This window comes from Daldinia loculata (assembly GCF_022478755.1).
Source record: "Daldinia loculata strain CBS 113971 unplaced genomic scaffold F4817scaffold_29, whole genome shotgun sequence".
Lineage (NCBI taxonomy): Eukaryota > Fungi > Ascomycota > Sordariomycetes > Xylariales > Hypoxylaceae > Daldinia > Daldinia loculata.
The window spans coordinates 19065-45007 of record NW_026054883.1 but is presented as its reverse complement, the minus strand read 5'-3'; the positions used below and the strand labels follow the sequence as shown (position 1 = coordinate 45007).

General features: G+C 43.6%; 10 protein-coding genes across 10 annotated transcripts; 6 read left to right on the top strand and 4 right to left on the bottom strand.

The window, feature by feature from the left end:
* Nucleotides 1-2183: 2183 nt before the first annotated feature.
* Nucleotides 2184-4601, bottom strand: F4817DRAFT_339616 (glycoside hydrolase family 125 protein). The gene is made up of 5 exons (XM_049303566.1): nt 3975-4601; nt 2849-3893; nt 2629-2796; nt 2561-2575; nt 2184-2494 (listed from the first exon to the last, which is right to left on the bottom strand). Exons 1-5 carry the CDS (start codon nt 4299-4301, stop codon nt 2400-2402), a joined length of 1650 nt encoding a protein of 549 aa, XP_049158314.1. The 5' UTR covers nt 4302-4601; the 3' UTR covers nt 2184-2399.
* Nucleotides 4602-6605: 2004 nt separating this feature from the next.
* On the top strand, nt 6606-8277 carry F4817DRAFT_125012 (pantoate-beta-alanine ligase). The gene has a single exon (XM_049297684.1). It carries the CDS (start codon nt 6774-6776, stop codon nt 7896-7898), a length of 1125 nt encoding a protein of 374 aa, XP_049158313.1. The 5' UTR covers nt 6606-6773; the 3' UTR covers nt 7899-8277.
* A 276-nt stretch (nt 8278-8553) lies between these two features.
* Nucleotides 8554-10820, top strand: F4817DRAFT_339608 (Phosphomevalonate kinase). Its single transcript, XM_049303565.1, has 2 exons — nt 8554-8916; nt 9148-10820. Exons 1-2 carry the CDS (start codon nt 8657-8659, stop codon nt 10235-10237), a joined length of 1350 nt encoding a protein of 449 aa, XP_049158312.1. The 5' UTR covers nt 8554-8656; the 3' UTR covers nt 10238-10820.
* Nucleotides 10821-11705: 885 nt separating this feature from the next.
* F4817DRAFT_359183 (TauD-domain-containing protein) lies at nt 11706-13003 on the top strand (the record flags this gene model as incomplete). Its single annotated transcript, XM_049306124.1, has 3 exons — nt 11706-11858; nt 11914-12646; nt 12741-13003. The coding sequence occupies 3 exons, from the start codon at nt 11706-11708 to the stop codon at nt 13001-13003; spliced, it is 1149 nt and encodes a 382-aa protein (XP_049158311.1).
* A 60-nt stretch (nt 13004-13063) lies between these two features.
* Nucleotides 13064-14257, bottom strand: F4817DRAFT_359182 (uncharacterized protein; the record flags this gene model as incomplete). The annotated part of the gene is made up of 2 exons (XM_049306123.1): nt 13064-13955; nt 14007-14257. 2 exons carry the CDS (start codon nt 14255-14257, stop codon nt 13064-13066), a joined length of 1143 nt encoding a protein of 380 aa, XP_049158310.1.
* Nucleotides 14258-14684: 427 nt separating this feature from the next.
* F4817DRAFT_339601 (MFS general substrate transporter) lies at nt 14685-16989 on the bottom strand. The gene has a single exon (XM_049303564.1). It carries the CDS (start codon nt 16540-16542, stop codon nt 14806-14808), a length of 1737 nt encoding a protein of 578 aa, XP_049158309.1. The 5' UTR covers nt 16543-16989; the 3' UTR covers nt 14685-14805.
* Nucleotides 16990-17390: 401 nt separating this feature from the next.
* F4817DRAFT_339599 (uncharacterized protein) lies at nt 17391-19216 on the top strand. The gene is made up of 3 exons (XM_049303563.1): nt 17391-17648; nt 17711-18411; nt 18464-19216. The coding sequence occupies exons 1-3, from the start codon at nt 17532-17534 to the stop codon at nt 18702-18704; spliced, it is 1059 nt and encodes a 352-aa protein (XP_049158308.1). The 5' UTR covers nt 17391-17531; the 3' UTR covers nt 18705-19216.
* Nucleotides 19217-19661: 445 nt separating this feature from the next.
* F4817DRAFT_124957 (PLP-dependent transferase) lies at nt 19662-21556 on the top strand. Its single transcript, XM_049297683.1, has 3 exons — nt 19662-20136; nt 20207-20266; nt 20382-21556. The coding sequence occupies exons 1-3, from the start codon at nt 19954-19956 to the stop codon at nt 21453-21455; spliced, it is 1317 nt and encodes a 438-aa protein (XP_049158307.1). The 5' UTR covers nt 19662-19953; the 3' UTR covers nt 21456-21556.
* A 1525-nt stretch (nt 21557-23081) lies between these two features.
* Nucleotides 23082-23730, top strand: F4817DRAFT_365686 (uncharacterized protein; the record flags this gene model as incomplete). The annotated part of the gene is made up of 2 exons (XM_049306903.1): nt 23082-23187; nt 23345-23730. The coding sequence occupies 2 exons, from the start codon at nt 23082-23084 to the stop codon at nt 23728-23730; spliced, it is 492 nt and encodes a 163-aa protein (XP_049158306.1).
* Nucleotides 23731-23829: 99 nt separating this feature from the next.
* F4817DRAFT_339597 (histone acetyltransferase) lies at nt 23830-25838 on the bottom strand. Its single transcript, XM_049303562.1, has one exon. It carries the CDS (start codon nt 25756-25758, stop codon nt 24268-24270), a length of 1491 nt encoding a protein of 496 aa, XP_049158305.1. The 5' UTR covers nt 25759-25838; the 3' UTR covers nt 23830-24267.
* Nucleotides 25839-25943: the final 105 nt, after the last annotated feature.

Sequence of the window (25943 nt, the reverse complement as noted above, 5' to 3'; positions counted from 1 at the left end):
CATTCCTAAGAACGGTCCAGCATAAGACACCACAGTGGGGTTTTCTCTAACCTCGAGTCGCCCGGGCGGGGGGCGTCGGCTGGTGGTTTGTTTGCAATTTAGATATATAACCTTTACTTCGTGGGTAGGTACTTAGGGGGATGTATCTATCGCGTTGCCTGGGTTTCTGCCACCTGATTTTTTTTAGGTACCGCCAGCTTACTTGGAGATGCGCTTATTAGTAAACGGTCGAGTCGAGATGGCATGTTCACATGATTTAGACACTGCAGGATAGTTAGTATGCTACTTTTATGCTCACCTTCAGAATACTGCTCCATACGACTGACTGTATGGATGCTTTTATATCAAAGATATGGAATATAAAATAGCCTCACATATAAAGTTTACACACAAGATTGTATTCCTTCGTCACTAAGCTCAAGTCAAAGCATTCAATACACCTCCAAGCTGGTACTAATTAAACTGACCCAATGATATTGCGCCTTTCCAGTATAACCATCCGCATCTAGATAAAATACGCTCTAGCGTGGCATGTCTCATATATATACCTACTGTCAGGATTTATACCCGTTAATTAATATTATACACAGAATGAGTGTTTAAGATAAATAAACCAAATAATAATAATATTAATTTTATAACGTTTAATTTTTTATTTTTTTATAAAAACGTTTTACGCTTTTTATATAATAAATAAACCTTTATTAATTATTTTTAACTTATAATATTTTAATAAAGTTACTTTTTTTTTATAATCCCGTTTTTAAAATTAATTAAAAAAACGTGTAAAAAAACGTATAAAAAAACGTATAAAAAAAATATAAAAAATTATTGTAAATTTTATTATTACTGTTATTTTATTATAGCTTTTACTTGTTATTAACTTTATTATTAATTTTATTATTATTATTATTTTATTATAATTTTTTATTATAATTTTATTGTAAAATTTGTTATTGTTTTATGGTTTTATTGTTAACTTTTCCGTATTAACTTTGTTTTTACTTTATAATAAAAAATATATTTTATTTTTTTTCGTTTTTTTTAACTTTATTATTATTATTATTTTATTATAACTTTTATTTATTATTAACTTTATTATTAACTTTATTATTATTATTATTTTATTATAACTTTTATTTATTATTAATTTCGTTATTAATTTTATTATTATAAAGTTACCGGTAACCGTTTCGAAGGTTTTTTAACTATTTTTAAACTTTATCGAAAATTTTAACAATATATTTTTTTAAGCCCCGTTTTTTCCGTGTAACAACTGTATGTTTAATCTTTTATAATTATATTGTAATATTTTTTAATTATTTTTAAACTTTGTTAAAAACTTTAATAATATATTTTTTCGGGTTAATTATATTTAATTAATAGTAAAATACGCATTTTTATAATTATTTTACCGTTAATTTATTATAAAATTACTTGTTACCGTATTAAAGCGTTTTTTAATTATTTTTAAATTTTATTAAAAACTTTAATAATATACTTTTTTAAGTTTTAATTTTTTTTATAATAACCACATAACTTTTTAAAAGTTATTAAAAAAGTTTTATAATTTTTTAAACGTAATTAAAATAATTAATAAAATTAACTTTTTAAACGTAATTAAAATAATTAATAAAGTTTTATGTTAATCGTAAAACTTTGTTTTTAATTTTAATTTTTATTATAAAACTTTATTTTATTATAAAGTTTTATTTGTAATAATTATTACTTTATTTTATAAGTTTTACAATAAAATTTTTGTTTATAATATAAATAATTTTATTATTATAAATCGGTAATATTTAACTTTAAAACTTTTTAAAAAATTGTTAATTTTTTTTTTTATAACATTACCGTTATTTTTTTTTTTTTTTATTATAACTTTTTTGTCGTAATTAACTTTTTACGTTATAATAACAGTTTTTTTCTTTTTTATTTTATGATATTTTTTTTTAAATTATAATTATTTTTACGCGTTATTAAAATGTTTTTTTTTTCATTTCGTAATATTTTTTTTTAAATCGTAGTTATTTTTACGCGTTATTAAAACGTTTTTTATATTGTTTTATATAATTTACTTTTTTAACAAACGGTTTATATAATTAAATAATAAACGTTATATTATTAAAATTTATACCCGTTAATTAATATTATATATAAAATGAGTGTTTAAAATAAATAAATTAAGTAATAATAATATTAATTTTATAACGCTTAACCTTTTATTTTTTTACAAAAGCGCTTTACGCCTTTTATATAATAAATAAACCTTTGTTAATTACTTTTGACCTATAATACCCTGACACTTACAAAGCCATTATAAACAATACTTCTCGTTACCACGTGGCAGCTATACGACAGGACTACGGCACTCTCCCAACTTTTAACTACCAATAAAATCATATTTCGTAAGGCATTGCCGGTGCTTTGAAAATTAAGTGTGGTTTCCTCTTGGCTAGGTCGAGAATCGTTTCCGCAAACACGCCGTTTGCCCCTATAGTTTTGTTAGCAAACCTTATAATACGACCTTCGGAGTCCGGAAGTTCAATTTAAATCTTACAAGCAAACCAGCTTCCTAATAATCATCGTCAGCAATGCAGTCCAAGAAAATGGCATGTGGAAACTCACTTGTATAAGAGCTATAAAAATTGACATCGACGCTTTCGTGTATCAAACCGAGTTTTCCCGATTTGAGAACCAGATCTAGACATTCAGTTATTTCTTTATCGTCGTCAGAAGTTTGAGCCTGAATGAGAAGACTCATAGGCCAGGCATTTGAGAGGCCGATATGAGGACCTAAGATAAATCAGCATGGGGCTAGACGTAGATGGTCAGGGAAGTAGCTAACCTCCGATGCCTTTGAATTCTTTTCCGGTGAGGTAATAAGGGTTTGATCCTTTCGCGAGTAACATACGTCGCGTATTTTGGTAGGTTTCGTCGCTCGTCTTCAGAAAACCCATGAGGGGCAAAGCTAGAAGAGACGGGTAGTTCGCATCATCCATTAGAATCGACGACCCGTATCCGTCTACCTCGTATGCGAAGATCTCACCGAACTCCTTATGCTGAACGGTTCCATGATCCCAAACGCCATCGTTGATCGTTTGACTCCACGTCTCGACCGTCTGGGCCAGAACGTTTTTTCCGACACTCCTGAGGACATTGGCGGTTCGTTTCAGTTCCACGGCTATCATCGCATTTGCTGGAATGAAGAAACCCAGTATGGTAGCGTCGTCGCTTGGTCTGAACGCAGACCGTACAAGACCAGTGCCGTTATTAAGAGGGTTTCCTATACCGTTCAGGTTGAGTGTCTCAGTTCCCGTGTTCGTGTTGCGGTTAAAGGTGTACTCATTGCGCCGATAGTGGCCCGTCTCCGGGTCAAAGGTGGACTTGGACTGCTGCTCGAGTACATCTAATAAAGTCTCCAATGCCAAGTACCAACGCGATGTCATATACTCGGTAGATCCCGTATGGTCATTGAAATCGTTGGCTAGGGCGAGGAAATGCGCAAGCGAATCCAACTCGTACTTGCATTCGAAGACGAACGAAGGCTCATATGCAGGATGGACAACATCGTCCTGGCCATTATGCGACACGGGTAACCCGCTGATGGGGGGTGGCTGAAAAGCATTACAATATGGTGATTCAATAACATACTCGGATTGGGTGTTGATTGCGCCTAGAATCAAGTCGTGTATAGCCGGGTCCTTCTTTGCTAAAGGCTGGTACGGGGAAAGTTGGTTTGTTGAGTCCCTAAGCCATTCGGCAATGATATCCCCTGTGATGACAAAAGAATGCGGTCCCTCCCACTTTCCTTCATCATACGAGTCTTTCCATGCTTTCTTTTTATTATTAGAACCTTTCGTGTGGAACTTGACGGTGGTATCTGTTGTGGACTGCGATCGTTGTCTCGGTCAGTTGTATCCGTTATAAAGTCGTACAAGTACGACAATAAGAATATTATAAGTCGGACTAACAGGAAAGGCGTTCTCGAAGAGACGCGCTAGATCGGGGTCTTTCATGCGAGAGGTCACATCCTTTATAACTTGCTCAATAGCGTCTGACTGAAAGGTGCGACATCGAGGATCGGGCCTTTGGAAAGGTAGCTCAAGAGGACCTTCGCTAAGAGGTCGATGCGGATATGTCGAATACTGTGTATAATCGGGACAAGCTTCTTCGTATTCGAATTTGTCTAAAGGGAGCTGTTCCTGGCCGTAGGGTTGACGTCCCGATCCCGATGCGAAAGTTGAATATAAGGTCGCTAGCAGTAAGCTTGCGCCTATTGAACCCGTGGAACCAATCATTTATGCGGCGCGAGCTGTAGCAGCTCTATGCAAGCAGACAGGTCATGAAGTTTTCATAGGAAAAGGAAGATGTAAGTTAAACCAGTGATTTATACGGAATGGGCGACTTTCAAAAAATCGACTTTAGAAGTCGGATCGGAACAGTGCCGCAATCTGCAGGGTCCTGCGCTGTTCCTTACTACAAAAGGGACACGCTGACAGTTGCCCGATATGACGGTAAAACCTTAGTGGATGGAAACACCCCGCAAGACTGCGGAACTGGAAGCTCCCGTCAACCTTTACCTTCACCTTCCAACCCCGCTAACGTCATATTAAAGCTCGATTAAATTAATTGGTGCGAAAGTGGGGCTAATAAGACATCTTATCAACCGTCTTATCTTCTTATCATATCCATACTTTAATTTTAATTACATATAATGTAAATTATAAATTAACAGTTTATATAAATTAAAAGTTTATGTTTTAAAACTTATTAAATTAAATCATTTATTTTTTAATTATAATATATTTAAATTAATTATAATTATATTAATTTTTATTATAAAAAGTTTTTAATTTAATTTAATAAATTTATACGTTATATTTTATATTGTTATAAATTTTATAACGTTATTAACTTTATTATTACTTTATTAAAAAACCATTTTTAAAAATTATAATATTACTTTTAACGTTATTACCTTTTTTTTTAAAATCGTAAAATTTTTTTTTTTTATTAAATAAAAAGTTTTTTTTTTTATAATTATTTATTTTTTACCTATTAATATTTAAAAAATACGTAATTTATTTTTTAAAAATTTAAGGTTTTTTTTTTAATAAAATAATTTTATATAATAATTAATATATAATTTTATTTAATTTATTAATAATTTTTAAAATTTTAATTAAAAAATTAATTTAATAAATAAAAATTTTATTATTTATTAAAAAAAATTATAAAATAATTTTATTAATATTTTTTAATATTTTAAATATTTAAAATAAATTAAATAAATAAAAATTTAAAAATAAAAAATAAAATATTTTAATAATATTAAACTTTAAAATAATTTTATTAACGTTTAATAAAATTAATTTAATAACTTTAAAACCGGCGCGTATATTTTTTTCCGTAAAAAAAGTTTTAAACACTTGTTAAAACGTTAAGAAAAATTTTTTTTTCGTAATATAAATAAAACTATAACATATTAAACCTTTAATAACAAACCCGTATATATATTTTAAAATTAAAAAAACGTTTATATTTAAAAATTAAAACTTATATAATAAATAAATAAATATATAAAAATATATAATATTATTATTGCAATAATATTTATAAAATTTTATTAAAATATAATTTTTATAACCGTTTAATATTAAAAAATATTTAACATTTTTTATACGTTTTTTTATATAATAATTAAAATATATTAATTATTTTAAAATAATTTTATTTATAAACCAACCGTTTTTTAATAATTTAATAATTTAATTAAATAAAAATTTATTATTATAATATTATAAAATTAAATATATTTTATTTATAATAATAATAAAAAATAATATTATTTAATTTTTATTATTAATTAATTAAATTACCATAAACCATTTTTTATTACCAAACATTATTTAATAAAATTTATAACGTTTTTCGAAATTAATTACAACCATTTTTATAATAATTATTTTTATTATAAACTTAATTTTATTAAAATTATATATATTTTTAAATATAATATTTTTTTTTTTAATTATATTATTAATAAATTTAAACCATATATAATATATATTAAAATTTTTACAAAAAGCCTTTTAATAATTAATATAATAATTTAAACACGTTTTAAATTTAAATTAACATTTTATAAAATTTAAAATTTAATTTTTTTTAACGCATTTTCCATTATATTTTTATAATAATAAATTAACCATTTTTTTAACGTAAAAAAGTTTAAAAAAAAACATTTAAAAATTTAATTTAATAATATATTAAATAACAATATTTTTTTTTAATTTAATTAATTTTTATCATAATTTTATTATATTAACGCGTTAATTTTAACCGTTAAGTTTACCGTATAACGTTTTAAACAAAACATTATAAAAACGCGCAACGTTTTAAATATTAAAATTTTTATTTCGTTTAATAACGCTAAAAACTAAAATTATTTTAATCTTTTTTATTAACTAAAATATTATAAATTAATTAAATAATTAATTGTTAAAATTAAAAGGTAGTATTTTTTGTGGTTATAAACCTCTGACTTATGTGGACCGCTGACTTATGATTTACGTTAGCTTTAATTTTCTTAAGAGCTTTAACAAATCCCGGCCTCAGATGTCCGCAGCAGAAACCATCACGTTTTCCACCTCGGTTCCTTAACTTTTCCATTGAGTCACTACGATGGCTCATGATGTCTCAATAATTACCTCATCGCGCCCCCCTTAACCGCCGCTACTAGATTTTCTTCTTAGAATACCTTATTAGCTATGCTGGCTCTCTCGGTACGCGGGCTTATAGGCTCGCGTGCGTTTAACCGACAGACTATCCGAACGATGGCTACCGCGCGCCGTCAAGCTTTCGAAACCATCCCATCTTCTCCAATTCGAGTTATGCGTACGGTTGATGCGGTCAGAAGATGGAGGAAGCCTCAGTACCTCGACCACAGGATCGTCTCACTCGTACCTACGATGGGAGCTCTGCACCAAGGTCATCTTTCTCTTATCCGCAGCGCAGCTCGCGAGAGCCATCACGTCGTCGTTAGCATATATGTGAACCCGGCCCAATTCGGCATCAATGAGGACCTAGCTTCTTATCCTGTGACTTGGGAGTCGGATTGTAAGATTCTAGCTGATTTAGATCGTGAATTGGCCGACGATGGCGGGAATCTAGGCCGCATCAGCGCTGTTTTTGCGCCAACTACCCCTGAGATGTATCCCTCAGGGTTTCCAGGTCAAGAAGTAAACTCTAAAGGGAGTTTCGTCGTCCTAACACCAATAAGTGAGATTCTTGAGGGTCGTACCAGGCCAACCTTTTTCAGGGGCGTCGCCACCGTCTGCATGAAACTTTTTAACATCGTACAACCTGAAAAGGTATACTTTGGCCAAAAGGATATCCAGCAGACAGTAATAATCCGAAAGATGGTCAAGGACTTTATGCTGCCGACCGAGGTTGTTATTGGTCCTACCATCCGGGAGTCCGACGGACTTGCTCTAAGCTCCAGAAATGTTTACCTCGGCGAGAGGCGACGCAAAGTCGCCCCCGTGCTGAATCGCGCGCTTAAGGCTGCTGAGGCACAGTACCTGAACGGGGCTCTGGATAGAAAGCAGATCATGAATGCTGCCAATACTTTAATTACGAATGTTTTAAACGAACAGTCGGCATTACCTCCCGAGAAGAGGGTAATGTTTGAAGTGGACTACATCTCACTTGCAGATCCTTCCTCCATGGAGGAGTTGACTGAAATCGACCCAGAGCAGGGTGGTATACTGAGTGGTGCAATAAAGATGTTACCGGTCGAATCACCGCAACCAGGCGAAGATCTGGGACATAGCGGAGGACCAGCAGTCCGTCTCATAGACAACATTATTTTGAAGCCGTCTACGGAAACTTAGAGTAATTTTTCAATATACCCAGTCAGTCTAAGTCCGTTAATGACCAAACGACCAGCGTTTGAAAGACGCGTAAACCGGAATTATTCGCTTCGCTCTCTATCAACTACAGTTTTTTTCCCCCTCTAAGACTTACTTCAACTCGTTATTACTGATATATTTGCTCGTATCTCTTTTAACCAGCCCTTAATATTATTGGTCTATTCCTGCATAATTATGAGACATTATAATTTGGATCCAAGGCTAAGCATGTCAAAAGAAAAGATGACATTGGCTACGTTGATATTGTCGGACTTTTAAATTCTTGAACCAGTATATTTTCTGCTATGCCATTGCAGCAGAACACGAGCTAAAAGTTACATGTGCCTGACTGGGATTCCGCTGCAGCATCCGCATGGCTTCTTCACGTGCAGAGTCAGGTACATAATATTAGGGTAAGGGAGGCGAGTTAAATGAAAAGTTCCAATTCCCCGTCTCCCGTCCCCGCAGTAAATAAAAAAAGGTTAGGCCATTCCCATCCCGTCTTTTAAAGGTTCAAACTTGCACAACTGCCCCCCCCTTATTAATAACGTTGGAGATCTCCTAACCTAAACTTCAACTCGCGGTACGTTCATTCAAAAACGCGAGCTGAATTGCTCAACTTATTAATAATAAAGAAGCGGGTTCCAATCGATCAGTTCCCCTGTCGATCGTTTAGTTCACTTCTATCTAATCGATTTATACACGGAGAACACGCGGGGTAGACTTTCCAGACTTTCCAGATGCCGAACACTACGGCTATTTCCGCTCCGGGCAAGGTGCTCCTGGCCGGAGGCTTCTTAGTTCTCGACCGCCAGCACACGGGGCTCGTATTTGGGTTGAGTGCCCGTATCAATGTCATTGCTCAGGAGATCAAGACAAGCAAGGGTGTTCAGCTGAGCGAGATCGTCGTTGAGAGCCCTCAATTCCTCGAAGCTCAGTGGCGCTACGGGTACCACCTAACTCACGAAGATGGCGGCATTAAGCTAACTCAGCTTCAAGTGTAAGTACTGTCTTTTTTCTTTCCCGTTTTTCCCTCACAAGACTTCTCTATGTTCGCTAGGGGTGTCAATACAATTGTGCCTACCTTGACGAGGTTGTAGCTAGGGATATCGCATTCAATATAATTACATACCCCCCATCTTTGTATCACCATCCTAGTCTTATATTTACCTCATTACACTATAAACATTCTCATATGGCTATACTATATACTTATAAGTTGACCAAACAGCGGTTCGAATATAAACCCTAATCACTTCGTTGAGGTCACATTGGCCTACGCTCTCACTTACATCCAAACGGTTGGCCATGCCGGATCATCATACACCTTTAAGCCTGTACAGCTAACCATCTTGGCCGACAACGACTACTACTCACAATCTCATTCGCACCACCATCACCACCAGTCACACTCAGGCGCGGCAGGCCGCTTCGCCAAGTTTCCCACCAAGCTCAAGGATGCCCACAAGACCGGGCTCGGATCCTCCGCGGCCCTTGTCACGGCACTTACCGCCACCTTACTGACACACTACCTTCCCAAATCTGCCTTCGACGTAGACTCAGCAGAAGGCAAGCGCACGCTACACAACCTAGCGCAGGCCGCACATTCCGCCGCCCAAGGTAAAGTAGGCTCTGGCTTCGACGTCGCGGCCGCCGTCTACGGTAGCTGCGTATACCGGCGTTTCTCTCCATCCCTCCTACGCGACGTCCCCGAGATCGGCTCTCCGGGCTTCGCCCCCGCGCTAGCGGCGTGCGTGGCGCGCGAGTGGGACGCCGAGTTTCGCAAGGACAATGCGCGCATGCCACCGGGCGTGACGCTCCGTATGTGCGACGTCGACTGCGGCAGCCAGACCGTCGGCATGGTCAAGCAAGTTCTCAAATGGCGCGATCAGACGGACCCAGCCGGCGCCAAGACCCTATGGGACAACTTGCAGGCGCGCAACGAGGCGCTCGGCGCGGCGCTAAGCAGTGATCGCAAGGACGAGATCAGAAAGGCTGTGGAGGAAGTGCGCGTCCTGGTGCGCGAGATGAGCGCCGCAAGCGGTGTACCAATCGAGCCGGAGAGCCAGACCGCGCTGCTGGACGCGCTGGCGCGTGTGGAAGGTGTATACGAGGGAGTGGCGCCGGGGGCGGGGGGATACGATGCTCTGGCTTTGTTGGTTAGGGACGACGGGGAGACGGAGGATCGGATCAGGGAGTTTTTGAAGGGGTGGAGTCAGGAGAAGGGCGTTAAGGTTAAGCTGTTGGGCGTGAAGGGGGAGATGGAGGGGGTAAGGAGGGAGGAACTGGAGCAGTATGATGGGTGGTTGGGACTTATCTGAGGGAGAGGTTAGGGATGAGATGAGGTTAAAGAAAAGGGTGAAGATAAGAATTTAGAGACCATATAGTATTTAGACGAACCAGGAGAGATTTGAAAAGATTGATAGGTACCTACCTACCTATAGATGCTCGACTATGGATCAGGTAGTCGGGGAATAGATGATATTCCGAATAAGAGCTAGTTTACTTGGATTGGATATCAACCTGTGACGTCTGATGATAGAGATCGGGTGAAAATTATACATTGTCAATTTAATATTTGAAATGGGTGTATGAATTACAGGTAGAACAGAGATTACCTTGATGTCATAATCACTCAAAGGGGAGGTAAATTTGAAAATCGTGATGAGACGAGCTTGGATAGTATAAGGGTATCATAAAAAGTCACGTATCGAAAACCGCCTGTTTCTAGACCATCAAGGGAGACCGCTAAGGTATTTCATTACACGATAGTTGAGCTGATGTAGGAATGGCCTCGTTCTTAAAACACGAATGAAAAAAACAGTGAACTCGGCTAGGTTAGAATTCCCCGGACTTTGCGCTCGACCTCATCATCATCATCCCCCGCACGCGAAATATTCCGCTACCGCTACCACTCCCCCGGGAACCCCCGGCTGTTTCCGACGGACTTCGGAACTCGTACCGATGGGCGGGGGGACACATCTAGATCCGAACCCGAGCTCACTTCTCGCGAGAGTGTCTAGGCGACGACTGGCTAGTTGGCCGCAAGACTATGTAAGCCCTGTCACAATACCCCTTAAAATGACGTCTTCCTCCGCCTAGACGGATATTCCTGGGCGCGGAATGAGGATATGGGCACTTCCATGTGCCACTGACCAACCGAACATAGGTCTGCCAAGCGAAACGAGATCGCGTTACACATTGATTTTGGCAATATTTATCATGTCTTCGTTAGTCCGATTAGCGCAGGACGGGGGAGGGGGAGGGGGGGAGTCGCGTATCGGTCACGTCACGGGATCGACTCGACGTATGGAGGTTTGGTTGGCCAAGGCAAGCCTGCAGGCCTGGTAAAGTAAGAGGGGAGATTACAAAACAGCCGGACGAAATGACGTGATCGAACTTGGCGATAGCAACATCTCATGCGCGTTTCCGCGAGCGCGGGGTCGAATCTGCCCCAGCCAGACAGAACCGTCTAAAGCTCCGATCGGAATCTGATAAGTCGAGACGAGGGAGGGTGCGGGCAACCGTGGGATGGGGACGCTGTGGGATACATGAGGATGTGAGAGTTCCTATTGGAACGGTAGATGGGTTGCGTGATAGTGTCCTTGCGAGCACATCAGTTCTAGCTTGGTGTGGTAGAGTATGGGTACCTAGGTATGGTAAAGCGTGGGAATTATATATATTTACTTCAAGTAGCTAGCTATACCTAAGACTTGGTCGATCTTCTCTAGTTTCCTGGTAGTGATAGATAGAGAAATTCAAAGTTAGATACATATCCAATTCGCAACTATGGCTCCCTCTGCTACTTCCACTGTTACCGAGACTCCGGCTCTGCCGCAGCATCTGAAGAAGACTCGATTCTTCGGCGCGTATAAGGAGATTGCTCCCTACAAGTACGATAAGGAGGCCGAGGAGGGTAAGACGGGACTTAAAGCCGCAAAGGTAAACTAGACCTATTGTAAGCCTCTAGCCTAAGTCGATGCTGATTCTCCTGTAGTACCCTAACTACCTGCCAACGTGGAACCCCGAGCAAAAGTACGAGCCCCTAAAGCCCTTTGAGCACTACGAGCACGGCAAAGACGCCGACACCACATACCCCGACCTTCTCCCGGAGAGCGCCAAAATCGTCGACCTAACGCCCACCATCGGATCCGAAATCCGCGGCATCCAGCTTAGCTCTCTAAACGATGCCGGCAAGGACCAGCTCGCACGCTACGTAGCCGAGAGGAAGGTCGTCGCCTTCCGCGACCAGGACTTCGCCGACCTGCCCATCGACAAGGCTCTCGAATTCGGCGGCTACTTCGGCCGTCACCACATCCACCCGACCTCCGGCTCACCCGAAGGTCATCCGGAAATCCACCTCGTGCACCGCGGGGAGGGGGATAAGGGCTATGCTGAGTTTTTCGAGAATACCGTTAGCTCGGTGGCCTGGCACTCGGACGTATCGTACGAGCAGCAGCCGCCCGGAACGACGTTCCTGTATATCCTCGACAAGCCCGAGACTGGTGGCGATACCCTGTTTGTAAACGCCGCTGAGGCGTATAACCGTCTGAGCCCGCTGTTCCAGGAGCGTCTGCACGGTTTAAAGGCTACTCACTCCGGAATCGAGCAAGCCAACGCTTCGAACGCAAGGGGCGGAATTAGAAGACGAGAGCCCGTCGTCAACGCACACCCCATCGTCCGAACACACCCGGCAACCGGCGAGAAAGCGCTCTACGTGAACCCCCAATGTAAGTCCTTCTTGTTCTTGTCCCCATCCCCCCCCCCTAATACCATGCCACACCTACTTCAGAGCATCCACTAATAACAACCCGCACCCAACAGTCACCCGCAGCATCGTCGGCCTCAAAAAGGAAGAATCCGACGCGATCCTCAAATTCCTATACGACCACCTAGCCTACGGCGCCGACTTCCAGGCGCGCGTCAAATGGGAAGAGGGCACGGTCGTCGTCTGGGATAACCGCGTGACGCAGCACTCGGCGCTGCACGACTGGAAGAGCGGACAGCGCAGGCATTTAGCGCGTATTACGCCGCAGGCGGAACAGCCGTTCCAGACGCCTTTTGAGTCGTCGTCGTCGTCGTCGTGATTTTTGTTGTACTGTATATATTAGGTACCTAGGTAGGTACCTACCTATAGCTTGGGTAGTTTAGAGAAAGCCTGGAATGATATCATCTGTTGTTGACTGTGCCTTGCTTGATGCTGCTTGTTTTCTTTGCTCCCGGTTGCGCTTGCGGTCTTCTTGGCGTCGCTTGAGGCGGCTTAGGAAGTCACCGCTGCTGTCGGCCTCGGAGGAGGAGGATGAGGATGTGGCCTCTGTAGTGGTCTTGGCCTTGGCTTCTGGTTGCTGGATGATGGGGTGGATTTTCTCTGAACGGCGTAGGGGGTGGTTGCTACTTGTAGTACTTGGGACTTCCCTTGGCTTTGGGGGGTGAGACGTAGATGGTGGGAGTTTCTTAACTGAATTTGTAGGCATCTTAGTAGAAGGGCCATCTAGGTCTTCATCGTCGTCACTTTCTGTTTCACTATCCTGCTGCGGCGTCGATTTAGGTATAGGTCTACTATCGGTAAGATCTTTACGAATTGGATGAGATGCGGTAGATAACTGTCCGGACTTGGCTATGCCAAACCCAGCGGCAGCACGAGTCGTAGTCGCCACCTTGGTCAACTTATCAAGGCGTGCCGCTTTCTTTCTTGGGCTCTCCATGAGTCCGTGCAAAGACGCGGAACGCCACAAGTCACTTTCACTCGCGGTAGAGTCATCATTTCGACTTCTGTCAGCTCTCGCCTTTCTAGTCGCTGCTTTCTGCTTTTCGAGACGAGCCTTGCGTTCTTGCTTCTGCTTGACTAGGTCGGTCATCCGCCCGACTACTGGTCTCGAGATGTCCCTAATCGTATCCGCATTTTGCGACTTAGATGCAGCTTTTAGACGGTGATACTCAGCAGCATGGAGGTGAGCGGTGAATTGCTGGGCCGTTGATAAGAATTCATCCTCTACCATGCGATATAAGTCGTCATTGTCAAGACCTTCAATCATATAGCTAAATATGAAGTTAGACGAGTTTATGATGAGTGATGATGAGTGCACGTACCTTTCGGGTAGTGGTTTTAGAGAAGGTGGCGACGATTCAGGTTGAGGTGTATGTTCAGGTGCTGGGGACGTAGGTACAGAGTGGGAGCTCTTCACCCTTTTAGCAGGAGTAGGTGAAGCTGCGGCTTGCTTATCGTCATCGTCAATATTCTCGCGCTTTGCTTTTTGCTGCCTAATAGGAGTCGACGTTGGTGATCTTGGAGTGCTAGTCGAGCCTAATTCGACCCTTTTCCACGGTAATTTACGCGTCATATCCAAGACTATGAAGTATCAATTACATTGTTCAAGATTACGAATAAGATGAAAGTGTGCCTCACAAGGTTGTTTGTTTGAGGAAACAAGGATAACACCAGGCCTTTAGAGGAGATTCAGATGAACATCTTGATAACGAGGCGACGCACTTAGTATATCCATATATCCATAAATATGCATATAAACGATCTTCAACGTCTGTACAACTTGAACTTCCCCTAATTGCCTTGGCTTCAGAGTTTTTGATACAGCTTTTTCCTTAGTCTACTTTAAGTTCAGTATATGGTCTCATATACAGACAGCTTCTTCTTTGCATCTTTACCTTGTCTAACATAATCACTAAATGCCGGTGAGATGGAAGAAATTATCCTTAAAAATGAATAAGCTCTTGACACGTAAGACCCTCACGTTCATTAATTTACGAAGATTTTGAAGAAGTTTTATATTATTCTAAATTAGGATCCCACCACGAATATGGTCCGTATGAGTTTTGAACCTATGCTCTTCTATAGAAGTTCATAGTCTATCGTGGATAATGTCAACAAGGATCAACCGGACGAAGGTTGGGACTCTACAAGGATACCATTATTCTGCCCAGCTACAACGTTTTCCTTTTCTTTAGCTTCTATCTCCTTTTTCTCTACGGCTTGCCTCATCCTCTCTACGCGTTCTTCTCTCCACTTAGGCCCGTAGTTCTGAATAACCCAAAGAGCAGGAGAGAAGGATGTAAATATAAGGGCGATAAACGTGTAAGCCCATCCTCTTCCCCAGGCGTCGATTATGTATTGTATTACTGCCGTTGCTACGGCACCAGACAAGCATCGGCACAGGTTGTTCGCAGCAGTCGCCGTCGCCGGGGCTCCGGGGTAAAGATCAACAATCAAAACGTTGATGATCTGGAAAGGTCCGGTGACACATATCCCGATAAAGAAGGATAGTACGAGAGGAACAGCTACATGGACTTCGTAATGCAACGCCCAGCCGAAGCCGATATATACTAAAGCTCCGATAATAACTAGCGGGTAAACCAGTTGGAGACGGGCTTTCTCGATGGGAAATCCTTTAAGATCGTTTCCACGTTTCCGGTCAATGCTGACGCCTAACTTTTTAGCTATACGTCGGAAATTCCAGTCTATCATATAACCATTGCAAATTGACGAAACTGTGGTTGCTCCACCAATCGGCAGATAACACAACCCTAACTGGATGTCGTTGTAGTGGTAAATATCGGCAAACTGAGAAGCGAGAGTGGACGTGACGATCATGAAGCCTATATAGAGAGAAGCGTTATAGAACAAGATCATGGCCATATCCTTATTACCTACAACAGCAAGAGTGTTGAACGGGTTGGGGAGCCGGAGCTTCTGTTTCACCTGGCTGGTTGGCTGGTTTCGGGCCTCGCGTCTGAATCGGATATAATCAAGAAGTGTCATATTCCAACCCTGTGGTGGAATAGATCCGTTCCCTACGACCTTTCTCCCCGTCTCCGGGACCGCCAATACGTAGGGAACCATCCATACAACGGCAAGAATGCATAAGAACCAGAATATAGCTGACCATCCAAGGTATTGGGATAGCAACCCGCCAATAATTGGACCGAGGGCAGGTCCTATCGTTAAACCTGCCCCGACGATGCCCATATATTTTCCCCGTTCGGAGGTTGGGGCAATATCCGCAACCACCGCATAAACGAGGGCGAGCGTACCGCTACTCCCACTACTCTGCAGCATCCGGAGGACAAGCAACGCAGCGTAATTCCGCTGCAGGGCCAAACCAATGTTGGCGCCAAGGTAAATGGTGAAAGCAATAATGAAGGCCGGCCGTCTTCCGGCGACGTCGGCAAAATCGCCGAAGAAAGTAGGCGCCAGACCCTGAAAGATCATATAAGTCGTCAACGTCAAATTGATCTGCGCAACGGTGACACCGAGGTCTTGCGATAGTGCTGGGATGGCCGGAAAATAGATGTTCGCCGTAATGGGCGATATGAAAGCCGAGATACAATTCATGAAGACTATCCATCGTATCATGGAGGGCGAAAAGACGCTATAGGGTGGACCGCTAGACACTCGCGAGAGCGTTTCGAGGTCTCGAGGTTCGTCTTCTTCTTCGGCACCATCCTCAGAACCGGGAATGTCCTCGTCATCGTCTGTGTCTCCTGATTGGGTATGATCTCTACTTTGGCGAAGCGTCTGGGATGTTAATTCCTCTTCTTTAGAAGGGCGATCTCGTGTCTCATCATGATGATCTTTTGATGTTACTGTCGGTGGTTTCTCACTGTCATTCATTGCCACGATATCACGAATCGATTACATCAACACAACTAACGGCGGTGAGAATAGGATAGGAGAACTTTTACAAGACCGAACTCGTACCCATCACCTACTTATTAACCTCCGTTCGGCGGTCCCTAACAAGGTTCAGTATACGGAAAGTGGATATTGCTGCATGGTAAGTGGCTATCTAAAGTTTTCCTAATGGCTATTCCCGCGATTTTCTACGGCAATTACTCCCCATTGGTGTTATTTCCGGAATTTTTTAAGGCAGGTGGTTGCTCCAATAGGCAGTGCTATCATTACCGGATTTCATTTTCTCAACGTTGGGGGATTCAGACGGCAAGTCTTAACCGATTTACGGAACTCGAAAAACCTGGTGGCAGTAAATTTAAGCGGATTGCGAAGTCGGGATGGTGGACGATAACGTCAAATACATATTATATTATAGGGAAATACGACTCTGCTCGTCATGTATTTATTTATTAATCGTTAGGTTAGACGTTTAACAATGGCAGGAGCTTTATTCGATAGTGAATTCAGCATTACATACATAGGTATTCTTTTCCTTGGGTTAGGTACTTGACGCATGCTATGCCGGGCCGGTAGTTGAAGACTGGGCAATTCTGGAACCGGAATACCTAATATCGATATGAAATTGGGTCATCAACTGGATAGGTACATGCCGACCTCGATAAGGTTCCAGGGCATTGGGTCAAACAAAGTTGCACTGTACTGCGCCTCATTGTTACCTCTAGATAATAAAAGCCACATTACATAGGTACAATACAAGCCACGTCGGCATTAGCTCTACTTTTGTACCGACGAATAGATGTAGCATCATTATGTGCATTATCGGGCATTGTACATTGAATTGAACAGGTTGCCAGCTTCAATGTTCTGCCACGATAGAATATTCGCAATTTGAAAGAGTTTGGGAATGCTCAACGCTACAATAATAAGCATGCCGTATTGCTAAAACTGAACCTCCTCCAGTCCTCACGATGACCGATCTCACTCCCATTTTCAATGGCTTCCTTAAGCAACATGAAGCTTCTATTGCAAAACGAAGCTTTAGCTTGGACAGCTTGGATGATTTTTTGAAGGAGGCCTACAGAATAGCAAGTACTCGCGATTGAACACATACGTACCCTATAAACTTGTTATTAACCAGAGACTTCAGAATTCGCACATAGCTTCACTCCACGCCGACCTTAGGAATATACGACAGTCGTATCTCTCAACTGCCCAACCGCGAAAGACCTTGATTCGATCGGCGCACTCAGACAAACAATCGAGGCCGCTTTCGGATCGAGAGCGCGAGGAGATAGATGCAAATGCGAAGAAAATGCTACGCGAGCTCAATGCGAGCATCCGCCGCCTTGAAGACGTCGAGAAAGCACGATCGGAAATCGAGTCTAGGATAATTGAGAAGAAATTCGCTCGCGGTTTAGGTGCGCTTGGAGCATGGGCGGCAGGTGGCGCATCGATTAGCAAATCACCTGAACACGTTGAAGCCGAAGAGCGAGTGAAGACCATTCGCAATCACCGGGATAGCGTACTGTGGCTTCTACGACACCGACTCCAAGAATGCGTCAAGACACAACAAGATATGATGGAGATACGGTTAATGAGAGAAATTGAGAAGAGTAGGAGCGTGCTAGCTAAGTCACGAAAACAAGATATTTCCCTGGGCGCGTTAGCGAGTGCGCAAGAGGCGGGAAGTCCTGCGGAATCAAAAAGGAGATTAAGTCAAACATTGCCTCCCGACGAGGCACCGACCTATACCCCGACAGGAGATTTAACTACGGAACAAATACAAATGTTCGAGAAGGACAACCAAGATATGCTCAAGCATTACGAAAGCACATTAGATCAAGTCAGGTAAGTTGATTATGTGATAGAGATGGTTGGGTGTAGTTAACATGGAATTTAGGACTGCAGAAAAGTCACTGCTTGAAATATCGGAGCTCCAGACGCAACTCATAGACACGTTAACGACACAATCGGCGGGTATTGAGCAACTGGTGGCTGATTCGGAAAAGACGACCGAGAATATAGGGGGAGCTAACAGACAGCTCGGGGAAGCAACGCGGAAAGCAAGCCCGGCCAGGTACACATTTTTTGCAACTTGCGGCTTGTGCGCATTTTTGATAGTGTGGGATTTAGTTATATAAGTCTACCTATCTTATATGCGAATGTTGTGATAAGTATGTACGAGAAGAAAAAGCATGCGAAGAGGCTGAAGGCTATAGAAGAAATCACATGCCGAGTTATTCCATAGTTAGTCTGGTCAACAACACCCGGTCGAGCTACTATTTGAGATTAACTTGAAGACCCTTGGCACGATCTAACTAATGTACAATTAGTGTAATTAAAGCAATTGTAGGTGCGCAAGCAGAAATGGCAAGTTCAATATTAGGGGATGAGTCTAGGAAAGGAAGCTCTAAGAGTCTAGGGTTCTAATAGTCTAGGTTAAGATAGTACCTAAAGAGTAGATCCCATGCCGAGCTTACATAAAAGGATTCGGGCTACTTGAACCGACCCGTATTAGCTGTGACCTGTGATGGGTCCGGTGATCTTGGCCGATGACGACAATACCGAATTTCCCGTGTAAGTCAGGCAAGTTACGGATGCGGGACCTCGGTCGAAGAAAAGCGAATTGAAACTTTAGTCTTATATTTCTAGCCGGATCAGCTGTAGTAAATGTGATTCTACCTAGGTATAATTGTGTAGGTTAGTAGATAGCTATTATAAAGATGCACGCACTAGAGGGTAGATCTGTTAATCAAAAGTCTTTGTTATATCATTTAAGACTAGCGACTTCTGTCCAGCTCCGGCTTCAGCTCCAATTTGGTTTCCTTAGAACCTCTCTTCCTTGCTACCTGCATATAGTTACTACCTAACTTTAAAATTTTAAACCATCGTGACTTCCATCCTCTGTTCCTTCTATCCGACATACTCAATCAAGTATACCTACCTATATATGCAAGTACATTAGGTACATACACGTACTTAGCTGCTTCCCGTTCTCCCCGCCGCTAAACCTCTGACGTACGTCCTTAGCTTGGCCCGTTTGAACCCCGCCATATCTGCTGTCCCCCTCCGCTGGACCGCCTAGAACCTCTCCCTCGTTCTATTATTATTCAATACCAAGGTACCCTACGTGAGAGTGGCACCGAATTGGACCATTCTTCATGCAAAAGACCTACTAACGCCTATTAACGCCTACAAACGGACCTATAACATCCATCGCGTTTCATATCCATCAGCCCACAGTGACAAACTTCCCCAAGCAACTCCAGGTCACCGCCCCTCCCCCGGTGTCCTGCGCTTCCCTGCTACATTGCGACCTTGCGGCCTTGCAACCTTGCGCACCTGCATAAACACCTTTATATATTTCTTTTTCTTTCCCTTCTCAAGAACATGCCTTTTGACCCATCCTACCACGGTCAATCAGTATCCAGAGTCAAGAGCTTAGCCAGACAGATGTCGCCACCATCAGCAACCAGCTTCACGGCTGATGTCGTTCCTCAAGCTCCAGAGGATCCTCTGTTCGGACTCGTAAGAGCTTTCCGAGCTGATGAAGATCCCAGCAAAGTAGATTTAGTATGTCTCACCGCATCCCGCCCCTCCCCTCTGCCACTTTGATGAGAGATTATTGCTAACTAGTAACTAGAGTATCGGTGTTTATCGTGACGACAACGCTAAGCCTTGGATCTTATCAGTAGTTAAGAAGGTATTTCTTTTTCTTTTTTCTTTGTAAACTCCGTCTCATATCTCCTAAGCTCCTATATCGGCTCGTATTAATGACTCGTGTGGAATATTGATTACTTACTCCCTTTTTGAAATAGGCAGACGATATTCTCCACGACGATCCCGAGCTAAATCATGAATATGCCCCTATTTCTGGTCTTGCCTCGTTTACTAGCAAAGCTGCCGAGTTGATCCTCGGTGGTGCTGATTCTCCCGCGATTAAGGAGAAGCGTGTTGCATCTTTCCAGACCATCTCAGGCACCGGTGCCGTGCATCTGGGAGCTCTCTTCCTCGCCAAGTTTTACCAAGGAAATAAGACGGTCTATCTCTCTGACCCTACGTGGGCAAACCACCACCAAATCTTCACCAATGTTGGTCTCCCTATCGCCAGCTACCCCTATTTCTCCAAGGAGACACGAGGGCTTGACTTCGAGGGTATGAAATCTGCCTTACTCGGTGCTCCGGAACGATCAGTTGTTTTGCTCCACGCTTGCGCGCACAACCCTACTGGTGTCGACCCTACCCTCGAGCAATGGAAGGAGATTGCGGAGGTGATTCGCCTAAAGAACCACTTCCCCTTCTTCGACTCCGCATACCAGGGCTTTGCGTCGGGTGACCTGTTGCGCGACAATGCGGCCGTCCGATACTTTGTCGAACAGGGATTCGAGTTCGTCGTAGCACAGAGTTTCGCCAAGAACTTCGGTCTGTACGGTGAGCGAGCCGGTTGCTTCCACGTAGTGACTGCTCCCGCGTCGGATGCAGAGGCTACCATCACTCGAATCGCATCTCAATTATCTATTCTACAGCGATCCGAGATTTCAAATCCTCCGCTATACGGCGCGCGTATCGCCAGCATCGTCCTAAATGACCCGAAGCTCTTTTCTGAGTGGGAGGAAAACTTGAAGACTATGTCCGGCCGCATCATCTCTATGCGTAAGGCTTTGCGGTCGAAGATAGAAGAGCTAAACACCCCGGGTACCTGGAACCACATCACGGATCAGATTGGCATGTTCAGCTTTACCGGCCTATCAGAAACCCAAGTTCAGAAGATCCGCTCTGATTATCACATCTACATGACGAAGAATGGTCGTATAAGTATGGCTGGCCTGAACACGCGGAACGTCGAGTACGTTGCCAAGGCGATTAACGCCATCGTTCGGGACGTCAAGTAGGCGAGGATGCTTATGTCGAGTGGTAGAATATGGTGAATCTACTTGAGTTTCGGTGTTCGGTCATGGGAAACAAAACATAAATCGGATTAGAGTATTCACTCTCTCCTCGTTAGGTAATTTATTACTAGATTTGCCCCTTATTTAAGGGGTTGACGACTAGAATCGGGATATGATGATGCGATAGATTTATGAACTGCGTGCTTTACTTGATAGTAAGCACTGAGAGAACTTGATTTGATTGCGACTTGTGTCTAGAGGCGTCACTTACTCTTGCATGGCTACTAGTAGTTCGAGACTTTGCGGCACGACTATGTTGGTCTTTGTGTTTTTTGTAGGATTGGTCCTCCACGCTTTCGAGTAAGGATAAAGGTTTAGGCATAGCCAAGGCCAAGGCTTAGGCCACGGAGTCGCCTTACACGAGGTTTGCCGAATGACTGATTATATCCAACAGTTTTCTAGGTGTAGCAATACATCCATCCATCTTTCCATATCAGATGTTCAGCTCTGCGTAGCCAGTTCACAAACCCCAGATCTCCTGAGCTTCCAAAGCTAGGCGAGCAGGTATAATTCTCCTACCTATACTTATTTGTTCCTCAGTCGTTCCCGAAGCCTCGCACAATGACACCAAGGGCTCTGACTCACAGCCTTACGACGATATGCCACAGGACGCGGCGTACGGTGGTAGAAGGCTCGGCTCGGGTGAATTATGGCCCTCTGGTTTTTTTGTAGGTGAGGTGCGTACCTAGGTAAGTAGGGAAAGGGAATACTTCGCTGGAAGCGATTGGTTTGTTGCCGTCCCGCTGGCCGAGCTTGTCAGACGGCAGGACGCGTAAGTCGGACTCGAGGACGTGCCACCACGTCGGAACGTCGCGGTGCCCCGGTGCCACCTCGCGTGCGACGGGCCGGGCCATCAGCCTCGCTTGCGGGTTGTTTGCTTCGTTGCGCAGGGAGGCTTATGTGGGACGTGTTGGTGGAGGAGGGCTTCGTCTGCCTGGCAAGGCAGATGCTACTGTTTTTTTTTTTTCCCCACGGGGCTCCCGATGCTTTGTTGCACGATACGTCGACGTATGTATATAGGGCCTAGGCGTCAAGGCGGCACGAGAACGTTGGCGTGGCACCGTGGAAGGGTTGGACTATTTCGTAATTCGTTCGAGAGGGTCAGGGGAACTTTTTGTCTTGATCGCGTGCTTGGGAGGAGGAGGGGGAGGAGGAGTAGAAGAAGGCTGCTTGTTTAGGGGGTACATCGTGGGGAGACGGTCAAGGCTACGAGTGTACGAATATGTGATGTTGGGGGGGAGGGGGGACTAGAACAAGACTAGAACGAAGTGTCTCGCGAGTGGTAATACTCGGAGCGAACACGATAGACAAACTTGGGCTTTCCGCTCTAGATGACGAGAAAGAATAGATGGTGACGACGTGTCGTATCGTGACCGAGACCTGGAGAGTAGCAGCAAAGCAAGGTATATAAATAGGTCCTCGCCCCTGAGACTTACGACATACTTTTTTTTTGTCGAGCAGAAACGATCTCTAAGGTAGCCCCAGCAGTCAAGACTCACACATCAACACTCACTTGCAACGATTTCGCTTTGGAATATCCCTATCTTCCAATCAACCAACACAGCAAATATGTCGACCAACGCAGAAACCCCGTCGGCTATCCCAGTAATCCTCCTAGGCGAGTTCGAGGCAACAGCCAAAACCTTTGGCGAGGCCTTACTGCCTGATTTCGAGGGTATGTCTGTTGTAGTTTGGTTTACCTACCTACCTTAGGTAGTTACCCAGCAAACCACTCTCTCTCCCTCTCTCTTCGTTCCGTCCCCTCCCCTTTCCACCAACAGCCTACCTCTCCCATACGACCCAATAACTAACCTCAAGTACCTACCCCCCAGTCGTATACCTCTCCACAATCCCCGACCTAGCCATCAAAGCCCTCCCCAGCGTCCTCCGCGGCCAAGCCCCCGTATACCTACAACCCGAAGACAAGCACAAGCTCGAGGCCGCCAGCAGCGCCCCCAAAGCAATCATCATCGCTGGCCCGGCCTTCAACGACGCCTTCGTGAGCAACGCGCAGCAGGCCCTCGCCGCCGACGACTTGCACGTGCCTTTCTTCAAGCGCGCGTACGACGTCGTAGTCGTCGATGGTGGCGCGGATGCGGACGCGGTTACTAAGACTGCGGATGTCGAGGAGTTGGCTGCGCGCGCGGTTAAGGTGTTGAAGAAGGCGGTTGAGGAGGGCAAGTTCGAGGGCGAGGATGATGGTGTTTATGTTTATTAGGATGGTTCGCTGCGCTACGGTTCGTTCTTTGGACGTGGGATGAGATGAGATGAGAGGAGATGAGATGAGATGGGAGAGATATTCCAAGTTGGGACACAGCTGGCATCCTAAGAGTGTGATGATGCGATGGGAAGCATGGACGGGTAGATTGCCTTGTGGTTTTTCATTTACTACCCCTATTCTCTATTCCCTACCTATTCAGATTGCGTCTGCGAGATTTCCTTGGACTGGATGAGAACACTACCTCTTACCTGCGGGGCGGATAACATTGTTAAACTGTCTTCTCTTTTGAAAACTACCTAACCTAAGATATGCTCAATTTGAATACACCATTCCCTTCGTTGAATACTGCGGTGGCAGACCGTCTTGCGCAGTGATCGATATTGAGAAAGTTAAATATCACGATAAACAGCACACATACAAACAGGCAGGCAGGCAAGAATGCTTAGCAGTCCGCAACGCAAATTGGGTATCTAGGTATTCAGTAGTGTACACGCTCCCTTCCCAACGCTATAATAACACCCCCAATCAAACACCTTACCAACCCCAAGTTCGCGAAGAAGCAGTGAACACGGGGGGTCTCCACTGGATGCGCTCGGGCGAAATATATCGCTTCTTCTTTAGCTTGGACTTCTCTCGCTGCTTGATCAATGAGTCCGGAATGACTAGCTTGTGCTCTCCCTTATGATACACTTGCATCTTGAGCGCCTGTAAGGTGTGCTCGACGTCCTGAGTGGTCATGGCAAGCGAATTCGAGATCTGTTCAATGCTCGACTTCTCATCCCGCTCATTACACTCAAGCAAAAGTTCCAGTATGTTCTCCGACCAATATTGGCGATAACTGAGAAGACCCAGATCAGACAGCGGCTTTTCGGGGGATCCTAGCTTGCCCTCGATTTTGGAGAGCTCATAGGAAAACTGGATTAATAATCTACCGAAACCCTTTCGCTGATACTGGGGCAAAGTGAGAATACAGGCGACGTTGTATCCGTCAGCGCTTTCCTTCTCCTTGGAGAAATAGCCTACGAGATGATGGCCCTTCTCAGATTTCTGCGTCATGACGTAGAAGAGGAAAGGATCCACGTCGTAGTAGAGAGTCTTGTGATCGAGGAACATCTTAGATAATAAACATAGGTTTCGGCACCAGGTCCGTTGCCGCCGTCCGTCAATCTCAAAGAACGATACGTAGTCGTCTCGGTATATCTCATTTCCGGGCGGATGTTGGAGAGTACACTTATGGCGATGCCGAGAGAAGGCCTTCTTATCGCCATAGTAACTTAGACAGAATTCGCAAATAAATATGATATCTTCTTGGGTAAACGACTCCGGATATGGCGAGAAGTACCAGGGGAACAGCTCCCATTGACCGAATTGGACTCTGGATATATTTCGTATTCGAGCGAGTTCGGTAGGGTTCTGTGTCATGGAGCCACCGGTCCGCAGCTTCTCTATCTCTGCTTCCCTGCTGAAACCATTCACTTTCTTAACTTCGGGTGTTGGTTCATCTTCATCTATGTCCATCTCGTCACCATTGGCCGCGGGTGTCTCTCCGGCCTTCGGCTCGAGATCGCGCGGCGTCGACGGAGCTTTTGATTGCGACTGACTATCAGCGAAATCGGTCCACTGGATAGGCGTGACGGCCTCGGACATGACCGATTGTTCCCTCTTCCCAGGTCGCTTCTGTGATTTATTTCCAACCGTCTTCCTCTTGGGCGCGGTAGAATTCTTGCCTTTCCCTTCCTTAGATTTGTCTTTGTCGGGATTCGGCCACTCGACATCTTGATCGAAATCTATCCTCTTAACAGGCACCCACTCGTCTAATCGCTTGTTGAAGTTGTCGAAGTTGCAGTAGAATTGGCGACCGCTTTTGGTATCTCTGATGCTTAGAATTTCGGCGCGACGACCTTGTCCGTCCTTTTCGACCATAGCGATGCATCCCACTCGTATCGTATCGGCGGTGGCACGGCTCTTCTGCCGGGGTCCCTCGGGGCCCACGGCGGCCTCAGTATTGAGCGCGCTTGGACTCATGATGAAATCTAATGGCGCCGAGTTTAGTTTTGATGAAATGGTTGTACGGTTGATAAGAGAAAGATGTAAGTGATTGGAATATTTTGGAGGGGCAAAGAAACTAAAGCTCCCCGATAAGGTTGGTTGATATCGGTAGCCGGCAACTAAGGCCCCCAAGCTGTGGTACCTGCAGAAGTAGTCAACCA

Coding starts and splice junctions, on each gene's coding strand:
- F4817DRAFT_124957 (XM_049297683.1), top strand. CDS start 19,954: ATGCCTTTTGACCCATCCTACCACGGTCAATCAGTATCCAGAGTCAAG. Junction 20,137..20,206: donor ATCCCAGCAAAGTAGATTTA/GTATGTCTCACC, acceptor ACTAGTAACTAG/AGTATCGGTGTTTATCGTGA. Junction 20,267..20,381: donor TCTTATCAGTAGTTAAGAAG/GTATTTCTTTTT, acceptor TTTTTGAAATAG/GCAGACGATATTCTCCACGA.
- F4817DRAFT_339616 (XM_049303566.1), bottom strand. CDS start 4,301: ATGATTGGTTCCACGGGTTCAATAGGCGCAAGCTTACTGCTAGCGACC. Junction 3,894..3,974: donor TCTTCGAGAACGCCTTTCCT/GTTAGTCCGACT, acceptor CAACGATCGCAG/TCCACAACAGATACCACCGT. Junction 2,797..2,848: donor AGAATTCAAAGGCATCGGAG/GTTAGCTACTTC, acceptor GATTTATCTTAG/GTCCTCATATCGGCCTCTCA.
- F4817DRAFT_339608 (XM_049303565.1), top strand. CDS start 8,657: ATGCCGAACACTACGGCTATTTCCGCTCCGGGCAAGGTGCTCCTGGCC. Junction 8,917..9,147: donor AAGCTAACTCAGCTTCAAGT/GTAAGTACTGTC, acceptor TTGACCAAACAG/CGGTTCGAATATAAACCCTA.
- F4817DRAFT_339601 (XM_049303564.1), bottom strand. CDS start 16,542: ATGAATGACAGTGAGAAACCACCGACAGTAACATCAAAAGATCATCAT.
- F4817DRAFT_339597 (XM_049303562.1), bottom strand. CDS start 25,758: ATGAGTCCAAGCGCGCTCAATACTGAGGCCGCCGTGGGCCCCGAGGGA.
- F4817DRAFT_339599 (XM_049303563.1), top strand. CDS start 17,532: ATGACCGATCTCACTCCCATTTTCAATGGCTTCCTTAAGCAACATGAA. Junction 17,649..17,710: donor TGAAGGAGGCCTACAGAATA/GCAAGTACTCGC, acceptor CAGAGACTTCAG/AATTCGCACATAGCTTCACT. Junction 18,412..18,463: donor AGCACATTAGATCAAGTCAG/GTAAGTTGATTA, acceptor CATGGAATTTAG/GACTGCAGAAAAGTCACTGC.
- F4817DRAFT_125012 (XM_049297684.1), top strand. CDS start 6,774: ATGCTGGCTCTCTCGGTACGCGGGCTTATAGGCTCGCGTGCGTTTAAC.